Source organism: Lycium barbarum, chromosome 9 (genome assembly GCF_019175385.1).
Source record: "Lycium barbarum isolate Lr01 chromosome 9, ASM1917538v2, whole genome shotgun sequence".
NCBI lineage: Eukaryota > Viridiplantae > Streptophyta > Magnoliopsida > Solanales > Solanaceae > Lycium > Lycium barbarum.
Window position 1 is genome coordinate 8,886,017 of NC_083345.1, and position 26,281 is coordinate 8,912,297.

At 34.6% G+C, this 26,281-nt stretch overlaps 2 protein-coding genes across 5 annotated transcripts; both read left to right on the forward strand.

Annotated features, from left to right (window-relative positions):
• The first annotated feature begins 1,940 nt into the window (after positions 1-1,940).
• On the forward strand, positions 1,941-25,511 carry LOC132611270 (putative E3 ubiquitin-protein ligase XBAT35). Of its 4 annotated transcripts, none has more exons than XM_060325690.1 (11): positions 1,941-2,213; positions 2,908-3,022; positions 4,276-4,356; positions 4,455-4,543; positions 4,661-4,752; positions 5,178-5,259; positions 6,019-6,121; positions 6,213-6,287; positions 7,517-7,602; positions 23,726-24,399; positions 25,271-25,511. In XM_060325690.1, the coding sequence occupies exons 1-10, from the start codon at positions 2,112-2,114 to the stop codon at positions 24,365-24,367; spliced, it is 1,467 nt and encodes a 488-aa protein (XP_060181673.1). In that variant the 5' UTR covers positions 1,941-2,111; the 3' UTR covers positions 24,368-24,399; positions 25,271-25,511. The 4 variants fall into 4 exon arrangements, with proteins under 4 accessions (XP_060181673.1, XP_060181675.1, XP_060181672.1 ...); XM_060325689.1 differs by lacking the exons at positions 23,726-24,399; positions 25,271-25,511 and adding exons at positions 7,785-8,458; positions 9,338-9,677 and having other exon boundaries at positions 1,956-2,213; XM_060325692.1 differs by lacking the exon at positions 6,213-6,287 and having other exon boundaries at positions 1,943-2,213.
• Positions 10,302-13,699, forward strand: LOC132611101 (AMSH-like ubiquitin thioesterase 3). Its single transcript, XM_060325513.1, has 5 exons — positions 10,302-10,811; positions 12,075-12,139; positions 12,230-12,305; positions 12,393-12,566; positions 13,286-13,699. Exons 1-5 carry the CDS (start codon positions 10,707-10,709, stop codon positions 13,652-13,654), a joined length of 789 nt encoding a protein of 262 aa, XP_060181496.1. The 5' UTR covers positions 10,302-10,706; the 3' UTR covers positions 13,655-13,699.
• Positions 25,512-26,281: the final 770 nt, after the last annotated feature.

A 26,281-nucleotide genomic window follows, 5' to 3' on the forward strand; every position in this document is an offset into this window, starting at 1 on the left:
TATTCTCTTTTTACATTTATTAGAGGGAATATTCAGATTAATATCTTGGTTTATGTTGATGATCTTATTATTTCTGGGAATGATTCCGCTGCACTTGCAACTTTCAAAGCCTATTTGAGTGATTGTTTCAAAATGAAAGACCTTGAGTCTCTCAAATATTTTTTGGGTATTGAAGTAGCTCGTAGTTCATCAGGGTTGTTTTTGTGTCAACGCAAGTATACTCTTGATATTATCTCTGAAGCAGGATTGTTAGGTGCAAAGCCAAGTGGGTTCCCTATTGAGCAAAATCATAAACTTGGCCTTGCAAATGGAGATTTGTTGTCGGATCCGGAGGTCTACCGTAGATTAGTCGGGCGTTTCATTTATTTGGGGGTCACTCGACCGGACTTGGCATATTCTGTTCATATTTTGTCTCAATTCATGCAAGAACCCCAGATTGAACATTGAGAAGCGGCCTTACGAGTGGTCCGTTATTTGAAAGGCACACCAGGACAGGGTATTTTGTTACGTGCCGACAGTGTTGACTTTGCAGGGATGGTGTGATTCTGATTGGGCGGCTTGTCTGCTTACTCGTCGTTCGTTGACAGGTTGGCTAGTATTTCTAGGTCAATCTCCCATCTCTTGGAAGACAAAGAAGCAACACACAGTTTCTAGATCTTCTGCAGAGGCTGAATATAGGTCCATGGCTGCGGTCACTTGTGAGTTGAAGTGGCTGAGAGGTCTGTTGTTGAGTTTAGGTATACAACATCCCAAGGCGATCAAATTGTTTTGTGATAGTCAGTCCGCTTTGCACATCGCAAAAAATTCGGTTTTCCATAAACGAACAAAGCACATTGAGGTAGATTGTCACTTTGTTCGTGATGCAATTAATGAAGGTTTGATTTCTCCGTCACACGTTTCAACATCTTCACAATTGGCAGACATTTTTACCAAAGCTCTCGGCAAAACTCAGTTTGACTTCTTGCTTTCCAAGTTGGGCATTTTTTATTCCCATGCTCCAACTTGAGGGGGGTATTGCGGTATAATATCTTTATATTATTTGGTAGCATATTTGTAGGGAGATAATTGCCATATATTAGTTAGTTTCCTTGTTTCACTAATTACCATATATTAGTTAGTTTCCTTGTTTCACTAGGATCTTAGTTTCCTTGTTTCACTAGGGTTCAAGATTGTATTCTATATATATTCTCTCTTGGTGAATGAATGGAAATCGAAACCCCCGTCGGGCAACACACAAAGGAGTTGCTGCTGCTTTTTATTTTTATTACTACCACATGTTGTTAGGGCAGCGATGAAAGGGGAGATACAATGAATATTCATGAAAGAAGATAACTCTTTCCAATAATTAGTGTCAGAATTCTTCATGCTATGCTTGAGCAAATATTCATGAGTTCAAAAGTTTGATTTAGGTTCAAAATCAAAGAGCGATTTCATAGGGTTCAAATCTTTATAAGTTCAAAAAGCAATGAACGACAGGGTTCAAAATTTGTTGAAGTTTCCGAATATAGGAACGATTTATGGGGTTCAAACTTTATTATTATGGGGTTCAAACTCTATTAAGGAAAAACCTATGAAATTTACTAGAATGATAATATTCCAGTCAAATTGGTATCGAGGTGGGGCAATGAATTGAACAAATAAATACATCACTATAATAATAACGTACAACGTACAAATAAATACATCACTACAAGTGAATTTTTTTTTGATCCGGAGGGAGTAACGTACAATGAACCAAAAACAATTTTAAATTATAGTCAAAGTTAGAGAGATAAATTTAGCTTTTCCCCCTAAAAAAAAGATTGATTTTGAAGTAAAATTCTTAAACAAACGCAGTCTCTATCCAAGAAAATAAAGGGACCAAAAGAGCAAAACTAACCTCTTAGTCTAAACGTCAGTTCATCTACCTGTCCACTCCCTTCTTAATTATTAAGCAAGCGGAAGCCTCTACATTTCACGCTATTTATTATTTCAACCCCACAAATTTCCAACACGCACCGCGTGGTATACAGAAAACCTTCTCCTTCACTCAACAATTTCTCTTTCCTCAAAATATAAATTTCCCAAAAGAAGGGGAAAAATAATTCCAATTTTGTTTTTTCAATTATCGGATGGGACAACAGCAATCTAAAGACGAGCTTTTGTATCAGCAGGTTAATTATGGTAATGTTCAAGGCATTAAATCTCTCCACAGCGAAGGCGCTGGCCTTGAGGTATTATCAATTTTTTGTTTCCATTAATACCCCTCCGCTCCAATTTAAGTTTCTTAATTTGATTAGGCATAAAGTTGGGCATGTGTGCGGTTTTAAACTTATCACGTAGAATGTTTGAATGGTAAATTTGTGAAATATAGAAAGAGATACGATTCATCAAAAAGGAAAGTAAGACACTGAAATTGAGACGGAGGGAGTATGATTATTTTATTTTCTAATTTTGGAGATTTTTCATTTTTTTGTTTTTTGAATTTTAGAGAAAGATAAGTGGAAAATATTGTGAATTTGATGAGATTGAATTGCTATAGTGATGAAAGACTGTGAATCTAGTTAATATCGATGGTTGACTGAAGTGAATTTTGGATTTTAAGTTTTTAACATTTGAATTATGGTTTTTGTTTTGATTGATTATATGTCTCTGTTTTTCTGTTTTATTGTGGTAAAACTGTAAACTTGAAAGTATTTGTATGTTTATTATGAGTAAAAATATCAATGAATGAACTATGATTCAATCCAAACTAGTAGGGGGGTGCTGTATTAAATATCGGATATTTATCCGCTCTATTCAGGCTCTTTTCGGGTTTAGGCCCTAGTTATGCTTTGTGAAGCTTACATAGATAGTGTCTGTGCTTATAGTGATTAAGAGTATTGCAGGAATTTGTGGTTATAATGTGTTAAAATGGCTTGATTTCAGTGGATAGATAAGGAAGGGAAGACGCCGTTGATGGTGGCGTGCATGAATCCCGAGCTTTACAATGTTGCAAAAACTTTGATAGAATTGGGTGCAAATGTCAATGCTTACCGTGGAGGTAACGGTCTTCTCTGTTTCTGTATACTAAGATGGTAAATTGTGGTAGTGTGCTTGACCGGGAAAAGTTCTGTGTAATAATGGAGTGAGTTAAAAGAGAAAAATCATGGTGCTGATTGACAGGTATTTCATTTTTGTGTATGCAACTCGCGACACGAGTATTTCGACATGATATGTTAGACTTCATATTGAGTCACTTGATTCTTGCATCTGTTTTATGAGAAAATGATCGATGCTAATGGTTTTTGAGAATGATAATAGTATGATCGATTTTAATGCTAAGAAATGTGAATTATTTTGTATAAGAGATACTTCTACATATTTTACATGCTTTAGTTTTTCATTCATCATAACATACTTCTCCCTTTCTCGTAAATAGGATATTTGTTCCTCTCCAAGCATACAAAGTAATGGTAGTTTTTATTTTATTTTAGTGGTATCTTTTCAGCTAGCTGTTTTTCCTGCTGACATTTTAATTTATTGTTTAGAAATTAGAACAACTTGTTTAACTGTGAAATAGTAACCCAATTTGGCATTTGCAAATACTAGCTTCTCCGTCAGTATTTGCAAATACTAAACTTCAGTATTTAAAATACTGGTGATATATTGAAAAACTTGTTTAAGAAGTTTCTCGAGTGAAGTAATGGTTTTCACTCACAAACCTTCTAACTTTTTCCGAGTGAAATCCATGTCCAAACACATCAACATCCAAAATACACTTTTTAAACATCAGTTTCAAATACTCTTATTTTCAACCTCAACCAATATTGTCCAAACGCCTATTAAGTATTCCAATTGCAAACTTCTTATGTTAATCTGTTGCTACTGAAAGTATATCATCTACTTAGAAGAAATGGATGGAGTAACATTTGGAATAAGCCAAATCAATCGCATATCAATATCTCTCAGAATGGACGGTGATTAATCTTTTCTTTTTTCTTTTAATTCAAGCAATTGTGCATTTGTTTAATCAAACATCGGTTATTACTAGTAAATTAAAATGCTTTGATTTTTCTCCAGCCTCTTCACCTAGATTCAGATTAAGTTTCCTGAATTTATCAGGATACTTGTATTGCATGTGTTTTAATTTTCCAAATTTATTTCGTCACAGCAAATAATGTGCATTCAGCTCTTATGTAGGAAACAATATTTGTATTTAATTATTTATATTATCAGTGCTGTATTTAATTATGTAGGAAAAAATATTTGGATATCTATTTGATCCTTCTTTAATACCTTTATGTACATCTTTAGGTCGTCATGCGGGGACTCCTCTACATCATGCAGCAAAAAGAGGTCTTGAGCAGATGGTTAAGTTACTCCTTTTACATGGAGGTATATCTACTCAAACTGGCATATTTATTGACTGATCCTTTTATGCTATCAACCCCTTGTTGACTTGTTTGATTTTCTCCTATCTCATGCGTCTTTAGCAAATGCGTTGATAATGAATGATGACTGCCAAACTCCCCTTGATGTTGCCAGAAATAAAGGTTTCAGCAATGTTGTCCGTGCAATTGAGGTATATGTTCACACTTCAGTGTTATGTTTTTAATTCAACCCTTCAACTTATGAGAGGATTATGTTCTAATTCTTTTTATCATACAATGTCATTCTTCTTTTTCATGTATGTGTTTAGAGCCATATTTGCTTATTTTCTGGTTGGCTACGGGAACTTTACGGGCCTGGATTCCTTGAAGTATTGGCACCACAGTTTCTTAGCCGGAAAGTGTGAGTATACTGTTCAATTTATTTTCACTATAAAATTGTTTTAACCAGAGCCATTTGGAGGGTGTTTCTTTCAGACTTGATTAATGCATATTCACGTGATTATATTTACTGGAGATGGTATGGTGTGTGACTTAGACTGGTCTCACACCATCGCGTATAATTTTTTCCCGTCCGCTGGCTTGTTATCCTACGTATTGCATCATTGTTGCATGGTGTTGATTTATATATCTTATTCCGCTGCTACAATAGACCCTTGTGGTCCGGCCCTTCCCCGGACCCCGCGCATAGCGGGAGCTTAGTGCACCGGGCTGCCCTATTCCGCTGCTACCGATTCCTTTTACAGTTCAATAATTTGCTCTTGCCTTTTATTCAAGTTTTACCATTATTATCCAAATGGACTTACTGACAATTCCTCATTTTTATAGCTGGGTGGTTGTCTTACCATGTGGTTCGCGTAATCTCAGAAAGCCTTTCAGGTTGGAGCTTGCTATATATTCAGCTGCCCAGGTAAGTTTAGCTTTCTAATCTTTCACAATGTATCAGTTGGGAACTTATGACTGTTAATTTTTTTATTTTTTTTTTAGTGACTGGGAGCTTAACCTGTTTCTTGTTTGTCATAGACCTATACAGACAAAGCATTTACTAGCGTACTATATCTAAATCTTAATTAATGACCATAGGTAATACTGGATTGACAAGCTAAATTCGTATACTTAGTTCCTGGTGTTGAGCAATGAGTTGAATTCATATTTTTACCTCTTAGTCCTAGTCCTGCATGGTTTCTTTGGAATGCCTCTCAAAAACTTGAGAAATTTATCATCTCTACTCATAAAAGCGTACTTTTGACAAACTACATCATTTGTGAAAGAACAAAATTTGATCATTTTCTTTGGGCGAAACTTTCAGGTGGGCTTGGCTCCTGGTGTTAAGCAATGAGCTAAATTCATATTTTTACCTCTTAGTCCTAGTCCTGGATGGTTTCTTTGGAATGCCTCTCAAAAACTTTAAGAAAATTATTGTCTCTTCTCGTAAAAGTATGTTTTTGATAAACCATATCATTTGTGAAAGAACAAAATGTGATCATTATCTTTGGGCAAAACCTTCAGGTGGACTTGCTACGTTGCAAGTCTTTAGATTCTTTCTTTTGCTGGTAGATTACATTCTTCCCTATGGGTTCTTTTTGGTTAGAAAAGTCAAGATCCCATTGTTTTTGATATATTCGTTCCTGATTGCTGCTCCTCTCATATGCTTTTCATATGGGACCAGGATGCTCAGCCCCGCACAATAGTTGCACTGTGGAAGGCCAATATGGAAGAACCAAATTTCAGCCAGCCTGATTCAGCGGTTATCATATCCGATGTTTCAAACAGTAATTTCCTACGTTCTTTAACCAGAGTTCTTATAGCCTGCAATGAAATATTTCCATTTGAAGATGATTATTTGTTAATTTTCATGCATAGTCCCAAGGCGCTGGAGGCGAAGGCGAGGGATAACGCCCTCCCAAATGATAAGGAATAGACTCCAAGGAGCTAGGCGTAAGTACATTGTATTCTGATCGAGTAAATGTCCCCCAGAAGAATTGGGGTGACATAGTTCGTAACCAGGGGAAAGGCTATGCAATTTTATGAACTTTGAAAGTCACAATAAGGCAGTTCTATTACTTAAATGTACTGGTAACGTGTGCTCTGTCTATACATTTATACATTGGATCTATGTTGCTCGGACACTTCAAAAATGTCAATGGGTGCGTGTTAGATTCTCCAAAAGTAGTGTATTTTTGGAGAATCCGATACAAGTGCGGCATTGAAAGTGAAGAGTCTGCGCAACTTAGGATTGGACTATGCAATGATTACTTAGCATTGGACTATGCAATGATTTGCTGAGAGCTTATCAAGTCAGTTAGAAGTTTTGCCAGCTGTTCTACTATATTGCTAAGATAGTTCTCTCCTAGCTGGTGCTTGACATTTAGGCATATCAAATCTTATTGGTCAAATTTACTCCGAATGTGTGAAATGATAATACTTTAGCATCTCATATGATAATACTTTAGCGTCTCATTCTCATACTATTATTTACCAACTTAAGCATATGAGATCCGTTTTGCGTGTTGCTTATGCTATACCTTCACCTCAAGCTTAAAAACATTGTTCAAAAACTTGAGTCTTAACCAAAACCATCCTTTATGTTTATGGTAGGTCTATTTTCATTCTTTTAATATATACACCAGCTCATATCATCCCTCAAGTTCCCTAAAGTTGAGCAAACTTGATCCAACTAGCGGAATGATACTTACTGGACCAAAGAACTAATGGTGAAACCATTTGCCAGTCACAAGAGCATGGTTTAGATAAAAGGCCATCCTGAGCCGTCTTCCCCAATTCCACCTCTTTTACGGTGGCACATGAGTGGCACGTGGTTTCATCATGACTTGTTAATTTTAAGGGTCAGTTGGGCCAAATGTGCTCAACTTTAGCAACTTAACGAATGAATGGGTTTAGATGTATATTTCAAAGATGAAAATTGACCTATCCCAATCATAAGAGAAATAATTGGTTAAACACTCTCAGAAACTCTATCTGCTAGTTTAAATATTTGAAATGATTGTTCCATGTTGTAGAAATGAATTTTATCTTTGGGGGTCCCAGGACACTGAATAATTATCTGTCCATCGCATGATTCCGTTGTTTAAGCCAAAGAACTCATTATTTAAATTATGCAACTTTATTACTGAATCACTTTCTCACTTCCAAAATATTGATTGCAGAAGCAAGGATTAAACTTACAGCACTCCAGGAGAGCGAAAAGGAGCAATTGCAGTCTTTCTGCAATGCATGCAAGGGAATTCCTCAGGTATATATATATATATATATCATACATCCTTTCTCTTCAGAGCTAATTTGCAGTCATGTCTAGACCTAGTTGTTGCTTGCCAACTGATTACTAATTTATTATATTCAGTGAACACATAGAACTGTGCTTTTATTTTAGTCAATGTCTAGTTAAAAAACTTAGCTGCTGTATCACATTTTCAGGTCATGCATCCAGCATTTCCTTTCAGATCTCAAATCCCTGTGGTCCCTCCAACTGCTCCATCAACCACAGAGGATGTGGAATTAGCAATGGCGATTAGTGCCTCTCTTCAGTCCCCTTCACAACAAAGACCAACTTTTCATGAGAATCACCCTGGATCAGCCAGTCATAGTGATAGCTCCTTTACAGGGGCTTCTTCCCAAAAAGCTAGCAGTACTGGCTGTCAAGTTGAGGAAGCCAGTTCAAGTGGCACTCAAGTGGAGCAAGTCCAGGCTTCGAGTGATACGTCTACTGTTGTCCAAGCAATGCCGGAGAATCTGGTTACTGCATCTGGCCCAACAGCTCCTCCTCTTATGGATGACGTAATAGACAATGGGCCAATTCATTATCCATCAATTGACGCCAGCCCAGTTGACGTGTCTTCTCCGACTGTTCAGAACTCCGGAGCACACGAAAGCGATAATCCTGATGGCGCTTCTTCATCTTGTATAATATGCTTAGATGCTCCAGTGGAAGGAGCTTGCATCCCTTGTGGCCACATGGCTGGATGCATGTCTTGTTTGAATGAAATTAAGGGAAAGAAGTGGGGCTGCCCTGTCTGTCGTGCCAAGATAGATCAGGTGATAAGGTTATATGCTGTTTAACAGTTGAACCGCAAATGATTGAAGCATTAAATGTAAGCATTTCGGGAACCTCATGTCCTCTTATTTGCTTTTGTTTCACTAGATATAATAGCAAAGTAAATTAGACCAAGTTTTGGGGTATCCCAACTTTTGATTAATTGGTTCTTGTTTAAGTAGATCTTGGGTTCTGTTGTTAGTGTATAACATTTAAGAAAAGGGAGGAAAATGTGCTGTGCTTGCTTTTGGGGAAAAAAAATGTTTTTAGATCTACAGTTGTACACAGTACATTATAGAAGTTCTTGCTGTCAAAATCAAAAGCATCTCAGGAATTATGACCAATTTTGGAACTGACAGGTGTTTCCACTATTCTGTTCAACTTTTATTTGTTCTCTTAGAACATCCCCCTTGCTTAGCACCTGCAGTTACATCCTTGTTGCCTGTTGACTGTCTCGAGAATATAGGTTTTTAGCTATGTCAAGTGCTACCAGATGTTATGATTTTGCTGTGATTCTATTTTGGAAAAATCTTTCCTTGCTCTGAGGAATGCCCGGTTTAACCAGAATCATCTCGTTAGCTTTCTACTCAATCCAGAAACAAGATCGGACGTTATACTGGTTCGTCTCCATTTTTGTGGTACACCAGAGGTGCTGCGTCCTTCCCGGTGCTCTCGTACTAGGGAAAGGTCCTCTCAATGCTCTAACGCCCACACCGGATATGGACCGAACTGTCTCACGACGTTCTGAACCCAGCATTTTCAATTTTTGATTATTCTCGAGTGAGGCCCTTTGAATATGAATTAAATTAAACTAATGCACTGATTGAAAGACTTGATGGCTATGAATATGATTGTTGTGCATATGAGAATGTGGTAGAATCATATTACAAGATTTCTTACTAGCAGCTGACCATCTATATTCTTTTTCATTTTGCAGGCATACGCAGAAGTTTTGCATTATTGGAAATTTCGAGTTTGTATACATACATATATATATATATGCCTAGTTGTGTTTAAGATTTTCTAAAGGAAGCAAAAGTGCTACGGTTGTCTTCATGGTTTTTCTTCCCGGAGAAGAATGTAAATTTCTTGTGCAGAGAAGTGAAACTGTTGCTGGGATTACAGATATATTGATAAAATCTGTGAATAATTTTTTATTTTTATTGGGACCTTTATGTGCAGCTTCAACTTGGCTATTGCGTTACTAGTATCCTGGGGATGTTTATTTTACTTCAGTTCAGTATAAATTGTCTGGTTATGTACTCCATTTTTTTAAATTTGTGTTGCATCCAACTACGGTGTTTTTTTTTTTTTTGGGGGTGGGGGTTAAGATTCCTCTTTGTAAAGGTAAATGTTTCTCATGGGGAATATATTTATGGAGAAATGTCGTAAATAATATTGTTTCTTATATAACATTACCATTCTCAAAAAAAAAAAAAACATTGTTTCTTATATCACGTTTCAGTTTATAGTTGGATACAAAGAAGCATTGTTTGATACGTTGATCTGTTGAGGTAGGGGCAAAGGTGGTGTAATGGTGATTTATGATGATGAATAAGGGTAAGAAGAATTAGAGCCCGTTTGGCCACAAGAATTATTCACTTTATTTCGGAAATCTTTTTCACCTTTTTCTGGAATCGCGTTTGACCATGATAATTTCAAATACAACTTGAAGTTGTATTTTGAAATTTCAAAAATAAGAAAAATTTGTTTTTTAAAAAATTTCACTTTTTTTCAAACCAAAATAACTGCATTTTAACAAAAAATACAATTTTAAAAATTATGGCCAAACACAACACTCCAACTCGAAAATTCCAAAAAAAGTGATTTTTTTTTTTGTTTTCTATAGCCAAACGCCTACTTAGTATAAGACGCTACGATAGACGCTCTCGTTTGGCAGGGGAACAAGTTATTATTTTAATTAGTTATTCCGAGATTGTATCTTATGTGATAAACTCATCTCAAATTAATTCTCTTTCCTTAGTAAAAATCAGTTGATGGCACAGGTTTCAAGAATCTTCGTACATTATTTCACTAGTTCATCTAAACCTCTCTCAACCACTCTTTGTTGACTGTGTAAAGAGAAATACGAAGCATCCTCAAACCTATGGCCGTGTAATATAAATTATGTTTAGAAAAATGGAAAAAAAACAGAAAAAAAAAAAGAAGAGAAAGGATATGATTGTGTCACTCTTTTACGCCGCCAAAAGTCAAAAGACTAGTTACATTTAATTCCATTCTTAGGAGTTGAGAAACTCACAAAGTCAACTCACCGGAACTTCAAACTTAGAGTTTTTATCGGTGAAATGAGTTGGGGGATCAACATAAGAGAAGCAACTAGAAAGATCGAAGTTGATCATCGTATTCCTCTCAAGTTTTACTATAAGACTGCTGATAATCTTCTCAAACAGGTCCCAATATCATTCTCTCTCTTTCGTTTTTTTGCATATTCAGAGCTCGAATCTGAGACTTCTCGTTAATGTTGCTAGGAATTTTATCCATCCCATCACGACTCTTGTCATGTCTGCATTAATATTTTTTTCTTTCTACTATATATACAGTACTTAAATGAATTGACCGTAATTGTCATGCAATGGTAGGATTTCTAATTCAGAATCCTCTGTCATGTCTGAGTACTTGCGAGCAAATTATATATAATTGTATACTACTTGAGTTTACTTGGAGTCTTCATTTCTATTGTTGAAAATTGAGATGATCTTATTACCTGAAGGGAAAATTTCCAGTTTAATTGTATATTTGTATCATTTCCCTTCCCCCCCCCCCCCCCCCCCCCCCACCCCCCCTTTCCTTTTGATATGTAAATTTGCAGTTTGTATCTTATCCCTTGCAACCCTCCCTATGCATGTGAATGTTGAACACAGAATCAAATTATATAGGCATGCATGAAACTATTTTGTTGCCTTCTGGTTTCATTTCCATGTTCTTATAATAGCTTCTGTTTGGGAAATGATAAGGGAAGATGGTAGATGTGTGGGAGAATTAACAAAATGGATTGTCGCGACATTTCTTCCAAATTTATCTTATCAAAATACGTATACTCTAGACATAGAAGCAGGACAGATCCAAAATTTAAGCTTTATGATTTCAACCTTTAGGATTTTATTGTTGAGCCCATTATATTCTCAGAGTTATGTTTTTATATCTACTATTTATTGTAATTTTAATGAAATTTAACAAATAAATTTATGCTCTGTTTAAAAGTACTGAGTTCAGATAAATCTGGTTCTCCAAAGCTGCATCTGCCCCTGCATAGAAGCTCAAGAATTGGAGTAGAACTATATTGCACTACTAGTTAGCCACCAAGTATTAACAAGACAAGGGTGACATAAAGAAATTTGATATTTCTTGGACATAAATGAAAGAAGGAAGTAAATCTTCTATCGAGTTTATACAAATTCAATTGTATAGTTAGATTCATGTGTAGTCTGATTTTGTCTATGCAAATAAATGGCTGTTAGCACAATTTCTAGAGAGACAAAGGCATACTCCTTAGTTCTATCATTTTTTACAAGTGTTTACAAGATTACCTGCCTTAGTATATGGTGCTCTTTCAAATCAACCACTTAATAAGACTATGTTTACAAACCATTGCTTAACTCTGAGTTGGTGAGCCAATTTTATTGAAGTTAAAGTTCTGTTTCATTTTCCTCTAGGCAAACATTTATCGGCAGGAGAACAATATCATAGATCTGTACATTCTGCTTCTCAGATACGCAGGGTAAACAAATATTTCCATATTTATAACTTACTTGAGGCGTTTTAATGCCTATGTATATATATAATTTCTTAAATATTTCTGTGGTTCCAGTATTATAGCTGAAACTATACCTTTCCACCGAGACTACAGTGCTTCAAATCATACAGAAAAGATATCTTACAAAAAGGTAATTAAGCAGTGTCTCTAAACTTGCACTTGTTTGGATTTTTATCCTCACGGATGTTAAATCATTAGTACTGTGATGTGATTTAAGAAATTACTGGACGTACTTCGTGAGCTGGAATGTTTAAGACCACAAGTTGAACGAGAAATTAATAAAGTGAACAGAGAACATGCACTGAAGGAACAGATTCGGTTAAACAATGCATCATCGTCTAGACAGTCGCCTCATAGTAGAATGGCTTCCTTATGGCCAGACAATAAGCAGGTAATGCATTGTGAAATTTTCTTCTTGAAACGTGTTGTTTATATTTTCATCCATGTCAGATGTATCCTATGTTGCTCGGACTCTCCAAAAATGTTGTCGCACCTGTGTTGGATCCTCAAAAAATGCACAACATTTGGAGGATCCGACACACTCCCAGCGATGTTTTTGAAGAGTTCGAGCACCATAGGATGTATCCACTAAAACATAGTATGATTTATGTTATGTTGCTCGGACCCTCCACGAATGTTGTTACACTCATATCGAATCCTTTGGAAGTACATAACTTTTGGATGATTCGACACACGCACTTGGCTGAAGAGTTCAAGCAACATAGGATGTATCCACTAAATCATTCTATAATTTATGATATGTTAACCCTCCAAAAATACTGCTGCACCCTGTCTTGGATCCTTAAAAAATACATAGCTTTTGGATGTTCCAAGACACACATGTCCGTATTTATGAAGAGTTCGAGCAGCATAGATTTTATCCACCAAAACATATAATTTATGCTATGTTGTCGGTCCCTCCAAAAATGTTGTTGCACCCATGTCGGATTCTTTGAAATGCGTAGCTTTTGGAGGGTCAGATACATTCCCAGCGATATTTTTCAAAGAGTTCGAGCAACTTCGGATTGTATCAATTCAGACATATCATTTATGCACAAAAATTGCTCATTGACTACCAATTGTTTCTTGTTTCTGCATAATTGTTTACAGACAAGGCATTCAAGACTGACACTAACTATTCCGCGCCCTGCTAACCCTGAAGTTGTACCTTCAGCACCACCAATTGAAAATTTGATCATAGATGATGATGCCCCATTGCAATCTGGTTCAGCTGAGTCTAGTTTTGTGGATTCATCTTCTTCAACAACGGAGAACTTATCGAAAAGACAAGACGAAGGAAGTTCTAATGCTGCTTCATCCTGTATTATATGCTATGAAGCCCCAATAGAGGGGGCTTGTGTACCATGTGGACATATGGCTGGGTGCATGTCTTGTTTGAACGAGATTAAAGCCAAAAGCTGGGGATGCCCTGTCTGTCGCACTAAAATCGAGCTTGTTTTACGTTTATATGCTGTTTAACAAATGAAGAAGGATATATGTTGAAGTAAATGTGTTTAGAATGACAAGTGAGGGATGGCTCAGTGGTTAAGCACCTCCACGCACGACCGGTAGGTTCTGGGTTCGAGTCACACTGGAGGGGAAGTGTGGAAACACTATAAATCCTCCTAAATGGGTGGGGAAAAAAAAATGTGTTTAGAATGACCACTTATTTGTGCTATACTTTGCTGTGTTCTGCAAATTATAAAGCAAAACAAATATCAGTGTCCAAATTCTGATTGCCCCTCAGCTTCCTTCTATTTTGTTATGTCCCAAAAGTGGCTATTTATATTAAGTTAATGTCCAAGCTGTGCCTCATAGATTCAAGTTTCAACATCTGAATTTCTATCCCAGCACTTTTTTCTTGCTATTGTTGGGTTTTGCTGCAGCTTGATGTCATTTGTAAATAAAGATTGTTTAAGTTTCTGAGCCAAGTTGGCAACTTACTGTGGCAGAAATGTATTCTTCATGTCAGCTTCAGTGATATTTTTCTTGAGCAAATGTGCTTTAGTTCTATAGGCAGATTTTATATTACAGTTGAGAAGTATGTTTATAGTTTAATTTTTCTTTAGTTCTATAGGCAGATTTTACATTACAGTTGAGAAGTATGTTTATAGTTTAAATTTTCTTTTAATTTAATAGATTTTTAATTAATTAGTACTGTTTCCGTTAGTTAATTTATTTATAGTTATTAGAAAGAGTGACCAGAAGAACACAACTAGCCACTGGAAAGTGCAAACGTATTACTTCATGTACTTATAAAAAGTAAACTCTTAAAAGTCAAAAACCTTTTCTTTGACCCTACAAAGTAGGGGTGTACAAAGTAAACCGACAAACCGCACCAAACCGATAAACCGAGTCAAACCGAGAAAAAAACCCGACTAGTGGTTTGGTTTGACTTGGTTTGGTGTTGGAAAAAAAACCCGACCATAATTGGTTTGGTTTGGTTTTAACTAAAAAAAGTCAAATCGAACCAAACCAACCCGACATTACATGATTCAATTTTTAAAATATTTTATACATAAAAATATTTATTTGTAAAGTAATTTATAATTTTTTTAAAAAAAAATTCATATTTTTTTATCTATTATCATACTATTCAAGCTTGAACTTACAATTTTGAATGTCAATAAGTTTTATATCCTATGGATGTTAGTAACTCAAATAAAGTCCAAACCAAAACCAACTCAACACTAATCCTAACAAAATAAATTCAATTTACCACTAGAAATGACAATAATGTTGGATATCTATTCTTTAGTTTTGCATAATTGATTTAGAGACTAAAAATACATAACTTAAGTTTTTTTTCTTTGTCATATAATTAATACTTATTTTAGCATGACTTAGTATTTTTAGATTATGGTCATTTTCTTTTATGGCTTGTTAATTAGCAATATTTATTTTAACCGATTATATTAGCTTTTGTTGAATATTTTAATACAATATCATCACTCTTCTCACATTTTGTGTTATTTTCTTAAGAAACACCTTAATTATATAATTGTATCTTACTAGGACTAAAGAAATATTTAAAGTAAAAGTTAAATGTTTTGTATCAAGACTATTCCGAAAAAAAACCCGAAAAATCCGAGAAAACCGAACAACCCGAGGTTAAAAAACCCGAATTTTATTGGTTTGGTTTGGTGTATAAATTTTAAAACCCGACGCAATTGGTTTGGTTTGGTGTTTAAAAAATCCGAACCAACCCGGTTCATGTACACCCCTACTGCAAAGCATACGCACCTACTCATATTAAAAATAAGAAACCTAATGAGAACGGTTTGATGTTTTCGTCCGCTCATTATCAATAGCTTAAAACTAGTCACGAGTTATTTATATATTTTTCTTTTTGTGACTAGTACAAGATTGTTTACTAAAGATCAAACTTATGCTATTGATTAGTATTATAAGAATATATGCAGTTAGCACGTCTATATTCATCTCTTACTTCAATTATTATTTCTTCGAGCAAATCATTTAATTTTTCTCGTTATAAAAATTAAGGCAAGTATTTCGATTTTCTTGTCAAAGTTTATCAAATGAGGAGGCAGAATCGCTTAGAGGAGCGTTTGTATGAACAAGCAAGAGTTGGAAACGTCAATGCCATCATAACCCTCCACCAACAAGGCGCTGGCCTTGAGGTATTATTATTCAAAATTATTCTTCTCAAAATTGCAGATTACATATATAATCTCAACCACTAATCATTTTGGTCTTGTTATCATTCACTCATTTTGCTTTTCAACCTCCTGTTGTGATAATCCATCTATAGTATGTAACACACACTAAAATATCTGTCCAGTTGATCTTTTGAATTCGCTTCAAGCTATCCCCAATTTTGAAGTCCTATATCATCCCTCCTTCAGGGCGGATGCATCATTAAAGGTACATATTCAACTGAATCTTGTAGCTTCTGTCAAAATCTTATATTTTGTCTTAAAAAATTTATGTCATATCTATAAATTATTAATTTAAAACCAATTAAGTCAAAAGGCTAGACTCCCGAACTCATAAACTTCAAATCCTGGAACCTATGATATCTCCTTCCTTTTTTAAATATACGCATGAGCTCTATATAGATTTATCTTATTTTATTTGTATGAATTGCTTTTCATTTTTCTAACTTTGGAATTTTACATTTTAAGTGGAAGTGAAGTGGAGGACACTACTACAAGGAAACTAGTGTTAAAACATAATAATATAATTAAGTAGGATTAGAGTATATAAAATTATGCTCTTTCTACGACTTAAGCATTTAGATATAGATGGTCACACACTTCAAGACTTAATAATTAGTAAAGTGTAATTAAGAGTTTATACTAGCTAAAGCGTGGTTTATTTGATTGATTATATTTCTGTGTGCGCCCGCATGGACGCATTTATGTTTGTCATTTGTGCCTATAAACGCATGTAAATTTTGACTATTAAGTTAGTATTGCAGGAATTTGTTTTTGTAAAGTGTAATGTGTTGATTTCAGTGGAAATTTTGATACAGTTGGGTGCTAACGTCAACCATTACCGTCCAGATAATGTTACATATAGTTATCTTTTAGATTATTTGAAAGTGAAACTATTACATTATCAGTATAGAAATTTAACTTTTCATGGATATAATCGGGATGTTGGAATATAAGGTGAATTCCTCAAAATATCATACAGACCAATTAAAAAGGATGAGAGAGGGAGACAAACTTAAAAGCACAACAGGAATTAATATTACGAAAGACTCCATTCTTACAAAACAACACTATATTACAAGGGGAGTTCATATAGGTGACAATAAGTTGTCTTCCTAGACCTAAACCTATAAATACTTTTACATCGACTATCAACTTAGTTATGTTTTCATAACATAAAAGTCATTTAAAATTATATAAAAGATCATGCGCCTAAAATAAAGTACTATATAACTAGGAGCATATATGAACCTAGACACTTCTTAAACATCCATACAATTAAGTTCACTATATTTCTAACACAATGATCTGCTACATCATATTATGGGTTTCTGTTTGATCATTTCTTTAACACCTCTATGTGCTTAATTGTTTAGGAAGAGGTGGGGGTACTCCTCTACATCATGCTGCAAGAAGAGATTTTGTGCCGACAGTTGAGTTACTTCTAGCACGTAGAGGTATATCTCCACTGAAGCTATGGTACATACAATTCATTTAATGTTATCAAACCTTTGACTGAAGGAAAAGAAAATCTCATAAATTTCTTAATAATATCCACGATTTGCCATATTACATATTAGGTAGGAATACTCTTATTTAGTATACAAAATTTACTTTAGTTAGAAATTGAAAAACATATTTTTATCTAATTTCAAGTATAAATCTTATTTAGACATGAATAAGATTTGGCATCCGACTCTAACTTTGCAGTAGTCTTCCAATATTGACACATGCACTTTCTTCCTTCTTTTTGCATGTGTTAAATCTTAATTAATTAAGCAAATGCATTTAGAAGGAATGATGATGGCCAAACACCCCTAGATGTTGCTAGAAATCAAGGTTACATCGATGTTGTTCGGGCAATTGAGGTACATATATATGATGTTCACCTTTCATTTGTAAGCTTCTCAAACTTTTTTTATGAAGATGTTTTAATTTTCATTTCTCACATTGTTGTTCAGGGCCATATTGACTACCAGCGTGGAAATGATAATTCATTTTATGTAATATGCTTAGGGCTTCTTCTTCTGGTCGTGCTTCTTCGACTTATGAAATTAATCTGATCAGATGCTCCTGTTCAAGTGGTGTGGTCTATATGTCTTGTTGGAAATAAAGAGTAGCTACTTTTATTTCCATATGTTGTTTGTCAAAATGAAGCTAAGATATTTGCATATGTAAATAGAGTTTAAGTAATATATACTGTTAGTGTGAATAATATTATACTATCGGTATCGGGTCATTTTTATCTATTGTAGCAGGCAATATATCTTGTTTTTAAAATTTTAAATTTCATATTTAATATTTTTACACCATCAGATCAACTTTACCTATTATAACAGATAAATATCTTATTTTTAAAATATCAAACTCCATATTTTTAAAGAGGCTTACTTGTAAATACTCTTTGGATAACCTGAAAGTAGAATGAACACTTACCCACGTTGTTGTGTTCCTATAATTTTAAAAAAATAATAAACAAAAAAAAGAGACCCAATTCAGCTTCCTCTTTTTCAACATGTCTAAAAGGAAAAATTTTATCATGGGAGAGGCATATGTATGACATAGTGTGTGAGAGACTATTTAATTGAATTATAACGGAGGGCCCACCACTTTATCCTCTCATCATCCTTCTGTTTCGTCCTCTTCAATTTCTCTCTCCTCTTTTCCTCTTTTTTCTCATTTTCTGTTTTTCATTAATTTTTAAACTTTTTTCCTCTCTTCTCATTTTCTGTTTTTCATTAATTCAAAAATCAATTCTATTATACACAGATCAATCATTTGGCCTTAAAAAAAAGTTTTAAATTAAAAAACTGATAACTAAAGATGAAATTTAGGATACTTCGAAAAGGTTTTTTTTTTGAATTAAAAATCACATAGCATGGAGTTGTTGGTGCTTTACACAAGTAGACCCTGAATCTAGAGCTGTGCAAAAATCGGTTAACCGATAAACTGGACCAACAAAGTTTTCAAACATAACTGGTTTGGCCTCCTGCATCTTCACAAAGATATATCACTGAAATATACTTAAAAATATAATTTTAATAAGACCTTATATTCTTATTGGGTTACTGATTATCCGTTAATAAAAATGTAAAAATCATAATCGAACTGGTAGTCCAATAAAAAAAATTACAAAATCGTATAAAAATCATTAACTCAATAACTCTATATCGGTAAATCAATAATATTTTTTTCCTTCAATTTTAACGGTTAAACCGATTTTTGCACAACCCTATTCAGGGTCTACTTTGATGACACTTAAAATTTGAATTTCTCGGATGTAAAATGTAGCAACTTTGAATTGAATATATACTAAAAAAAAAAAAAAAAAGGAAGCACAATAAATTTTCCAAGGTGGTAGCATGGCATGTGAAGAGAAAATGAAAGGTCACTAGTAAAAAGAGTAAAAATGTAGGATCTACTGTGCACTTGTCAATTAATAAACACCCTCACACAAATATGACATGGCATACCTCACACATAGTAAAACTTTTCGTCTAAAAGTGGCATTCTTTGTATCTAAGTTCAATTATACAGATAGACTTTTCTCTTAAATGAGCATTGTGTTAGGGTTTTGCCCAGATTTTCTTACCATATTTGAGTTTTACTTTTCGTTTGAAGGAAAGTCAAAGTACAACCGTAATTGCTTTACTTTTTCCTAAAGGAAAATATAGATCTTTCATATTTGAGTAACTCTTTTCTTAGCGGAAAAGTTTTGGACATCTATAAATTGAAGACCTTCTTCTCACAACTAGAGAACACACAATAGCATCTACAATCATTTAGAGAGTTTTGCTTAAGGGGAGATTTATTTCTCAATAGTTTTAGAATATTTTTTTATATTAGTATTATCATGTGTAGGACAATTGACCAAACTCATGTCATATAATAAAGTCTTTTATAGTTTTTTTTTGTCGTCTGATTTATCGTCGCTGAAGATTTGCAATTATTAGCTTCCGCATAACGCCATATATTTCGATCTCAACACATTGAACACCAGGCAACGAATCTAAATCAATTTAACCAATAGAAAATAGGCAATAAAGAGACACTGCATCGGTTGATATAACACGTGTGGTAAAGCTTTGAACAAGTTGAAATGGGAGAGTATGCGTTATACCATTTCAAAGTTGAAATACTGTGTAAACCATTCCGAAAACAAATTATATTCTCTTCTTCACAATTTATGTGAACGTGTTTGACTCGCACCAAAATTTAAAAATAAAAAGAAGACTTTTGAAACTTATGATTTAAAATAAGTCATACATTTTTATGTGACTATATATAATTATCTCATTAAGGATAAAATGAAAAGTTCTAACGTTAAATTGTTACTAAATATAAAAATATGTCATTTGTTTTGGATTGACTAAATGAAAAAGAGTATTATATAATTTGGGATGGAGGAGTAATAATTAGTGACAAATGATAAAATTGTAATGCAATTAGAATAAATTTGGAATAACTACATGACATAACAAACATATAGTTGGTATTAACATTTAGTAGCTATAGTTTAACTTAATTACTTCTCATAGCAAACATTTGTGTATTAATAACATTTAGTAACTATATATATATATATACACACACAAAATAGAATACTCATCACACTGTTCACTCCCAACCCATCCCTCCCATCTCTCTCCCCCCTCTTCTCCCCACTGCTCCGTCGCCGGCCACCGCCGCCGCTAGAGCTCCGGCCATCTCATACTTCGAACAGGTAACTATCAAAGTTCAGATTTTTAGAAGACCCCAAATAGGCCTCAAAAACCTCAGCTTGAAATAAAAACCCCAACTTGTCCCCTTGCGTTTGCATAAACTCAAGCCACCCTCTCAAGAACTAATGCTACACGAACAAATTGCCAACGAAGGCAGCCCTTTTAGTTGAAAGTATAGGTAGCAGATGCTCTATTTTGCTCCAAAAATCTGTTATTCCCACATTCCCAATATAGCTTTTGTGCAATGGAGCGGAAGTGGAGATTGGAGGTTCTTTTCCGGCGTGCCCTCGTCGGCATAGATCTGGAAAATATTTTCCGATCAAATCTGGAAAAAGTCTAGATTTTCGCTGTATTTGTTGTATATTTACCGTGTATACAATTTTTTTCGTTTGTATTTGTTGTATACATACCAAAAACTATGGCGTTTTTATTAATTTTTTAGTGTATCTATGTTGTATACAATATTTTTCGCATGTATTTGTTGTATACATACTGGAAAATATGGCATATTTGTTAATTTTTTGGTGTATGAATGTTTTATACTGTATTTTTCGTCTGTATCTGTTGTATACATACCGAAAAATATGATGTATTTGTGTAATTATTGGTGTATATGTATTCAGTTTTTACTCGTTGTATTCATGAATACAACAAGATAATTTATGAATACAGATAGTTATATTATGAATGCAGTGGAAAAAAAATTATTGTATTCATAAATACAACTAAAAAAAGAAAATTGAATACACATGTGGGAGCTAGGATGATTTGCTACAGAACGTAAATATTGAAACATTAGCTATGCAGCTTGATTAAACCCCAAATGTTTGTTATTTATGTAAAATGCCCATGTGCATCAATATTATCTGCTTTGACATCAATTTTATTTATTTATTTTACCACCAAATATTGTGGTGGGATAGTAAGTGATGCTTAATGCTCAACTAGAAAATTCGAGTTCCATCCATATGAAATTAAGTCTTGTTCGATAGGGACTGTTTTCTCTCAAGTAAGACTTTTCTACACGAATTCAGATTAACCTAACCACGATAAAAGTATAAATTCATTGAGAAAAAAACAAAGACACACAGTGGCCATCCGAAATTTGTTTGGCCCACATTTGGGCATAATACCCACGTTGGGCTTTCGGCCCAAAGTATTGCCGAGGGCTAGCCCAGCAGCTCATTCACAACCCAAAAAAAAAAAAAAAGACTTATAGTCGCCACAAAAGATCGAAACGTCGTCACTAAAAGGGTCACTCCAAGAAGAACAAGACTATTTGCGGCGACTTGTAGTTGCCATAAAAATCAAAAGTCTCCGCTAAAGTTCGACAAAAAAATTCAAATTGAGCCTTCAAAAAATATCCCAAAACATGTATAATATGTGTATTATTAGCAAGTATATGTTAATTGAGCCTTCAAGAATATCCCAAAACATGTGTAAGATGTGTATAATTAATAGGTATACATTTATTGAACATATATTATACACCAATGATAAATTTTCTAATTATACGTTGCTTATACATTTCTTATACACAAGTTATAAAACAATGATGTATTTTTTATTCATATGCTGCAGGGATACATATTTATACGATAATGATACAACTTCTATACATATAATATTTTTTTTATATACATATATAGTAGTAATACATATTCTCGACAACAATGATACATTTTCTATACATATATACAACAACTATACAGTTTATGTTCATATGTTGGAATTAGTTGAAAAATGACTAGAAAATGAAATTATTTTGAAAAGACTAAAAAATGACTTTTAAAATTTTTGGGCCACCAGGTGTCAATAGTTTCACCCGAATGGTCATTTGTGTCCTTTTACCCAAAAAAAAAAAAAAAAACTATTCAGTGGGCTAATAATTTTGGGCTTCTACTCATTCTTCACTTTTGATGCCTATTTTAGTTTTCAATTCTTTTTTGAAGTTTGAAACTTTATAAATATAAATGTGCTGGAATTATGTTGTGTGTTTAGTTAAAAATATTTTATTTTTTCTACCTTACAAAGTTGTTATTTCAAACTTTAATTAAATATCTCCCAAACATGAGGGTATTTAATTGGGCACGAAATTTAAGAAAGGAGAAGATTATTAAATTTTGTGGTTTAAAACAAGCCAAAAAAATTTATGTGGTTAGAAATCATTTTCTTAAGGGTAAAATAAATACTTCAAAGATAAATTGTTACTAAATATAAAATGCGTCATTTTTTTTTTGGGACCGACTAATAAGAAGGGAAAAGATCACTAGTTGCCTCCAAAATACAAAATATTTACCCGCCCGTACCCTCTCTCAAACTATTTTCGCTTCTATCCCCACCAGTTGAAAGTATTCACCCGGTATACCCCTCAGCCAAACCCCTTCCTCTCTGTGATACCATCGCAGTATATTTATATATCACGATGGTATCATGGAGGACTAAGAGAAGGATTGAAACAGTCCTTCATGATACCATCATGGTATATAAAAAACCTCTATGATATCATCATCTTACATACAAATACCGTGATGGTATCATGAAGGACTGCTTCAGTCCTTCAATAAGACACTACTCAGGATCATGATTCCATCATGGTATATAAATATATTGAGATGGCATAGGAGTGTCTTCTTATTGAAAGACTGAAGTGTCTTATTCAAAGATGAAAATTGACCTACCCCAATCATAAAAAAAATAATTGGTTAAACACTCTCAGAAACTCCATCTGCTAGTTTAAAGATTTGAAATGATTGTTCCATGTTGTAGAAATGAATTTTATCTTTGGGGGTCCCAGGACACCGAATAATTATCTGTCCATCGCATGATTCCGTTGTTTAAGCCAAAGAACTCATTATTTAAATTATGCAACTTTATTACTGAATCACTTTCCCCACTTCCAAAATATTGATTGCAGAAGCAAGGATTAAACTTACAGCAGTCCAGGAGAGCGAAAAGCAGCAATTGCAGTCTTTCTGCAATGCATGCAAGGGAATTCCTTTCTCTTCAGAGCTAATTTGCAGTCATGTCTAGACCTAGTTGTTGCTTGCCAACTGATTACTAATTTATTATATTCAGTGAACACATAGAACTGTGCTTTTATTTTAGTCAATGTGTAGTTAAAAAACTTAGCTGCTGTATCACATTTTCAGGTCATGCATCCAGCATTTCCTTTCAGATCTCAAACCCCTGTGGTCCCTCCAACTGCTCCATCAACCACAGAGGATGTGGAATTGGCAATGGCGATTAGTGCCTCTCTTCAGTCCGCTACACAACAAAGACCAACTTTTCATGAGAATCACCCTGGATCAGCCAGTCATAGTGATAGCTCCTTTACAGGGGCTTCTTCCCAAAAAGCTAGCAGTACTGGCTGTCAAGTTGAGGAAGCCAGTTCAAGTGGCACTCAAGTGGAGCAAGTCCAGGCTTCGAGTGATACGTCTACTGTTGTCCAAGCAATGCCGGAGAATCCGGTTACTGCATCTGCCCCAACAGCTCCTCCTCTTACGGATGACGTAATAGACAATGGGCCAATTCATTATCCATCGATCGATGCCAGCCCAGTTGACGTGTCTTCTCCGACTGTTCAGAACTCCGGAGCACACGAAAGCGATAATCCTGAAGGCACTTCTTCATCTTGTATAATATACTTAGATGCTCCAGTGGAAGGAGCTTGCATCCCTTGTGGCCACATGGCTGGATGCATGTCTTGTTTGAATGAAATTAAGGGAAAGAAGTGGGGCTGCCCTGTCTGTCGTGCCAAGATAGATCAGGTGATAAGGCTATATGCTGTTTAACAGTTGAACCGCAAATGATTGAAGCATTAAATGTAAGCATTTCGGGAACCTCATGTCCTCTTATTTGCTTTTGTTTCACTAGATATAATAGCAAAGTAAATAAGACCAAGTTTTGGGGTATCCCAACTTTTGATTAATTGGCTCTTGTTTAAGTAGATCTTGGGTTCTGCTGTTAGTGTATAACATTCAAGAAAAGGGAGGAAAATGTGCTTGCTTTTGGGGAAAAAAATGTTTTTAGATCTACAGTTGTACACAGTACATTATAGAAGTTCTTGCTGTCATAATCAAAAGCAACTCAGGAATTATGACCAATTTTGGAACTGATAGGTGTTTCCACTATTCTGTTCAACTTTTATTTGTTCTCTTAGAACATCCCCCTTGCTTAGCACCTGCAGTTACATCCTTGTTGCCTGTTGACTGTCTCGAGAATATAGGTTTTTAGCTATGTCAAGTGCTACCAGATGTTCTGATTTTGCTGTGATTCTATTTTGGAAAAATCTTTCCTTGCTCTGAGGAATGCCCGGTTTAACCAGAATCATCTCGTTAGCTTTCTACTCAATCCAGAAACAAGATCGGACGTTATCCTGGTTCGTCTCCATTTTTGTGGTACACCAGAGGTGCAGCGTCCTTCCCGGTCCTCTCGTACTAGGGAAAGGTCCTTTCAATGCTAACGCCCACACCGGATATGGACCGAACTGTCTCACGACGTTCTGAACCCAGCATTTTCAATTTTTGATTATTCTCGAGTGAGGCCCTTTGAATATGAATTAAATTAAACTAATGCACTGATTGAAAGACTTGATGGCTATGAATATGATTGTTGTGCATATGAGAATGTGGTAGAATCATATTACAAGATTTCTTACTAGCAGCTGACCATCTATATTCTTTTTCATTTTGCAGGCATACGCAGAAGTTTTGCATTATTGGAAATTTCGAGTTTGTATACATATATATATATATATGCCTGGTTGTGTTTAAGATTTTCTAAAGGAAGCAAAATGCTACGGTTGTCTTCATGGTTTTTCTTCCCGGAGAAGAATGTAAATTTCTTGTGCAGAGAAGTGAAACTGTTGCTGGGATTACAGATATATTGATAAAATCTGTGAATAATTTTTTATTTTTATTGGGACCTTTATGTGCAGCTTCAACTTGGTTATTGCGTTACTAGTATCCTGGTGATGTTTATTTTACTTCAGTTCAGTATAAATTGTCCGGTTATGTACTCCATTTTTTAAAATTTGTGTTGCATCCAACTACGGGCTTTTTATTTTTTTTGGGGGCGGGGGGGCGGGGGGGGGGGGGGGGTAAGATTCCTCTTTGTAAAGGTAAATGTTTCTCATGGGGAACATATTTATGGAGAAATGTCGTAAATAATATTGTTTCTTATATAACATTACCATTCTCAAAAAAAAAAAAAAAACATTGTTTCTTATATCACGTTTCAGTTTATAGTTGGATACAAAGTAAGCATTGTTTGATACATTGATCTGTCGAGGTAGGGGCAAAGGTGGTGTAATGGTGATTTATGATGATGAATAAGGGTAAGAAGAATTAGAGCCCATTTGGCCACAAGAATTATTCACTTTATACTGAAAATCTTTTTCACTTTTTTTTGGAATCGCGTTTGGCCATGAAAATTTCAAATACAACTTGAAGTTGTATTCTGGAATTTCAAAAATAAGAAAAACTTATTTTTTAAAAAATTTCACTTTTTTCACAACCAAAACAGCTGCAATTTAACAAAAAATACAATTTTAAAAACTATGGTCAAACATAACTCCAACTCCAACTCTAAAATTAAAAAAAAAGTGATTTTTTTTTTGTTTTGTTTTCTATAGCCAAACGCCTACTTAGTATAAGACGCTACGATAGACACTCTCGTTTGGCCGGGGAACAAGTTATTATTTTGAT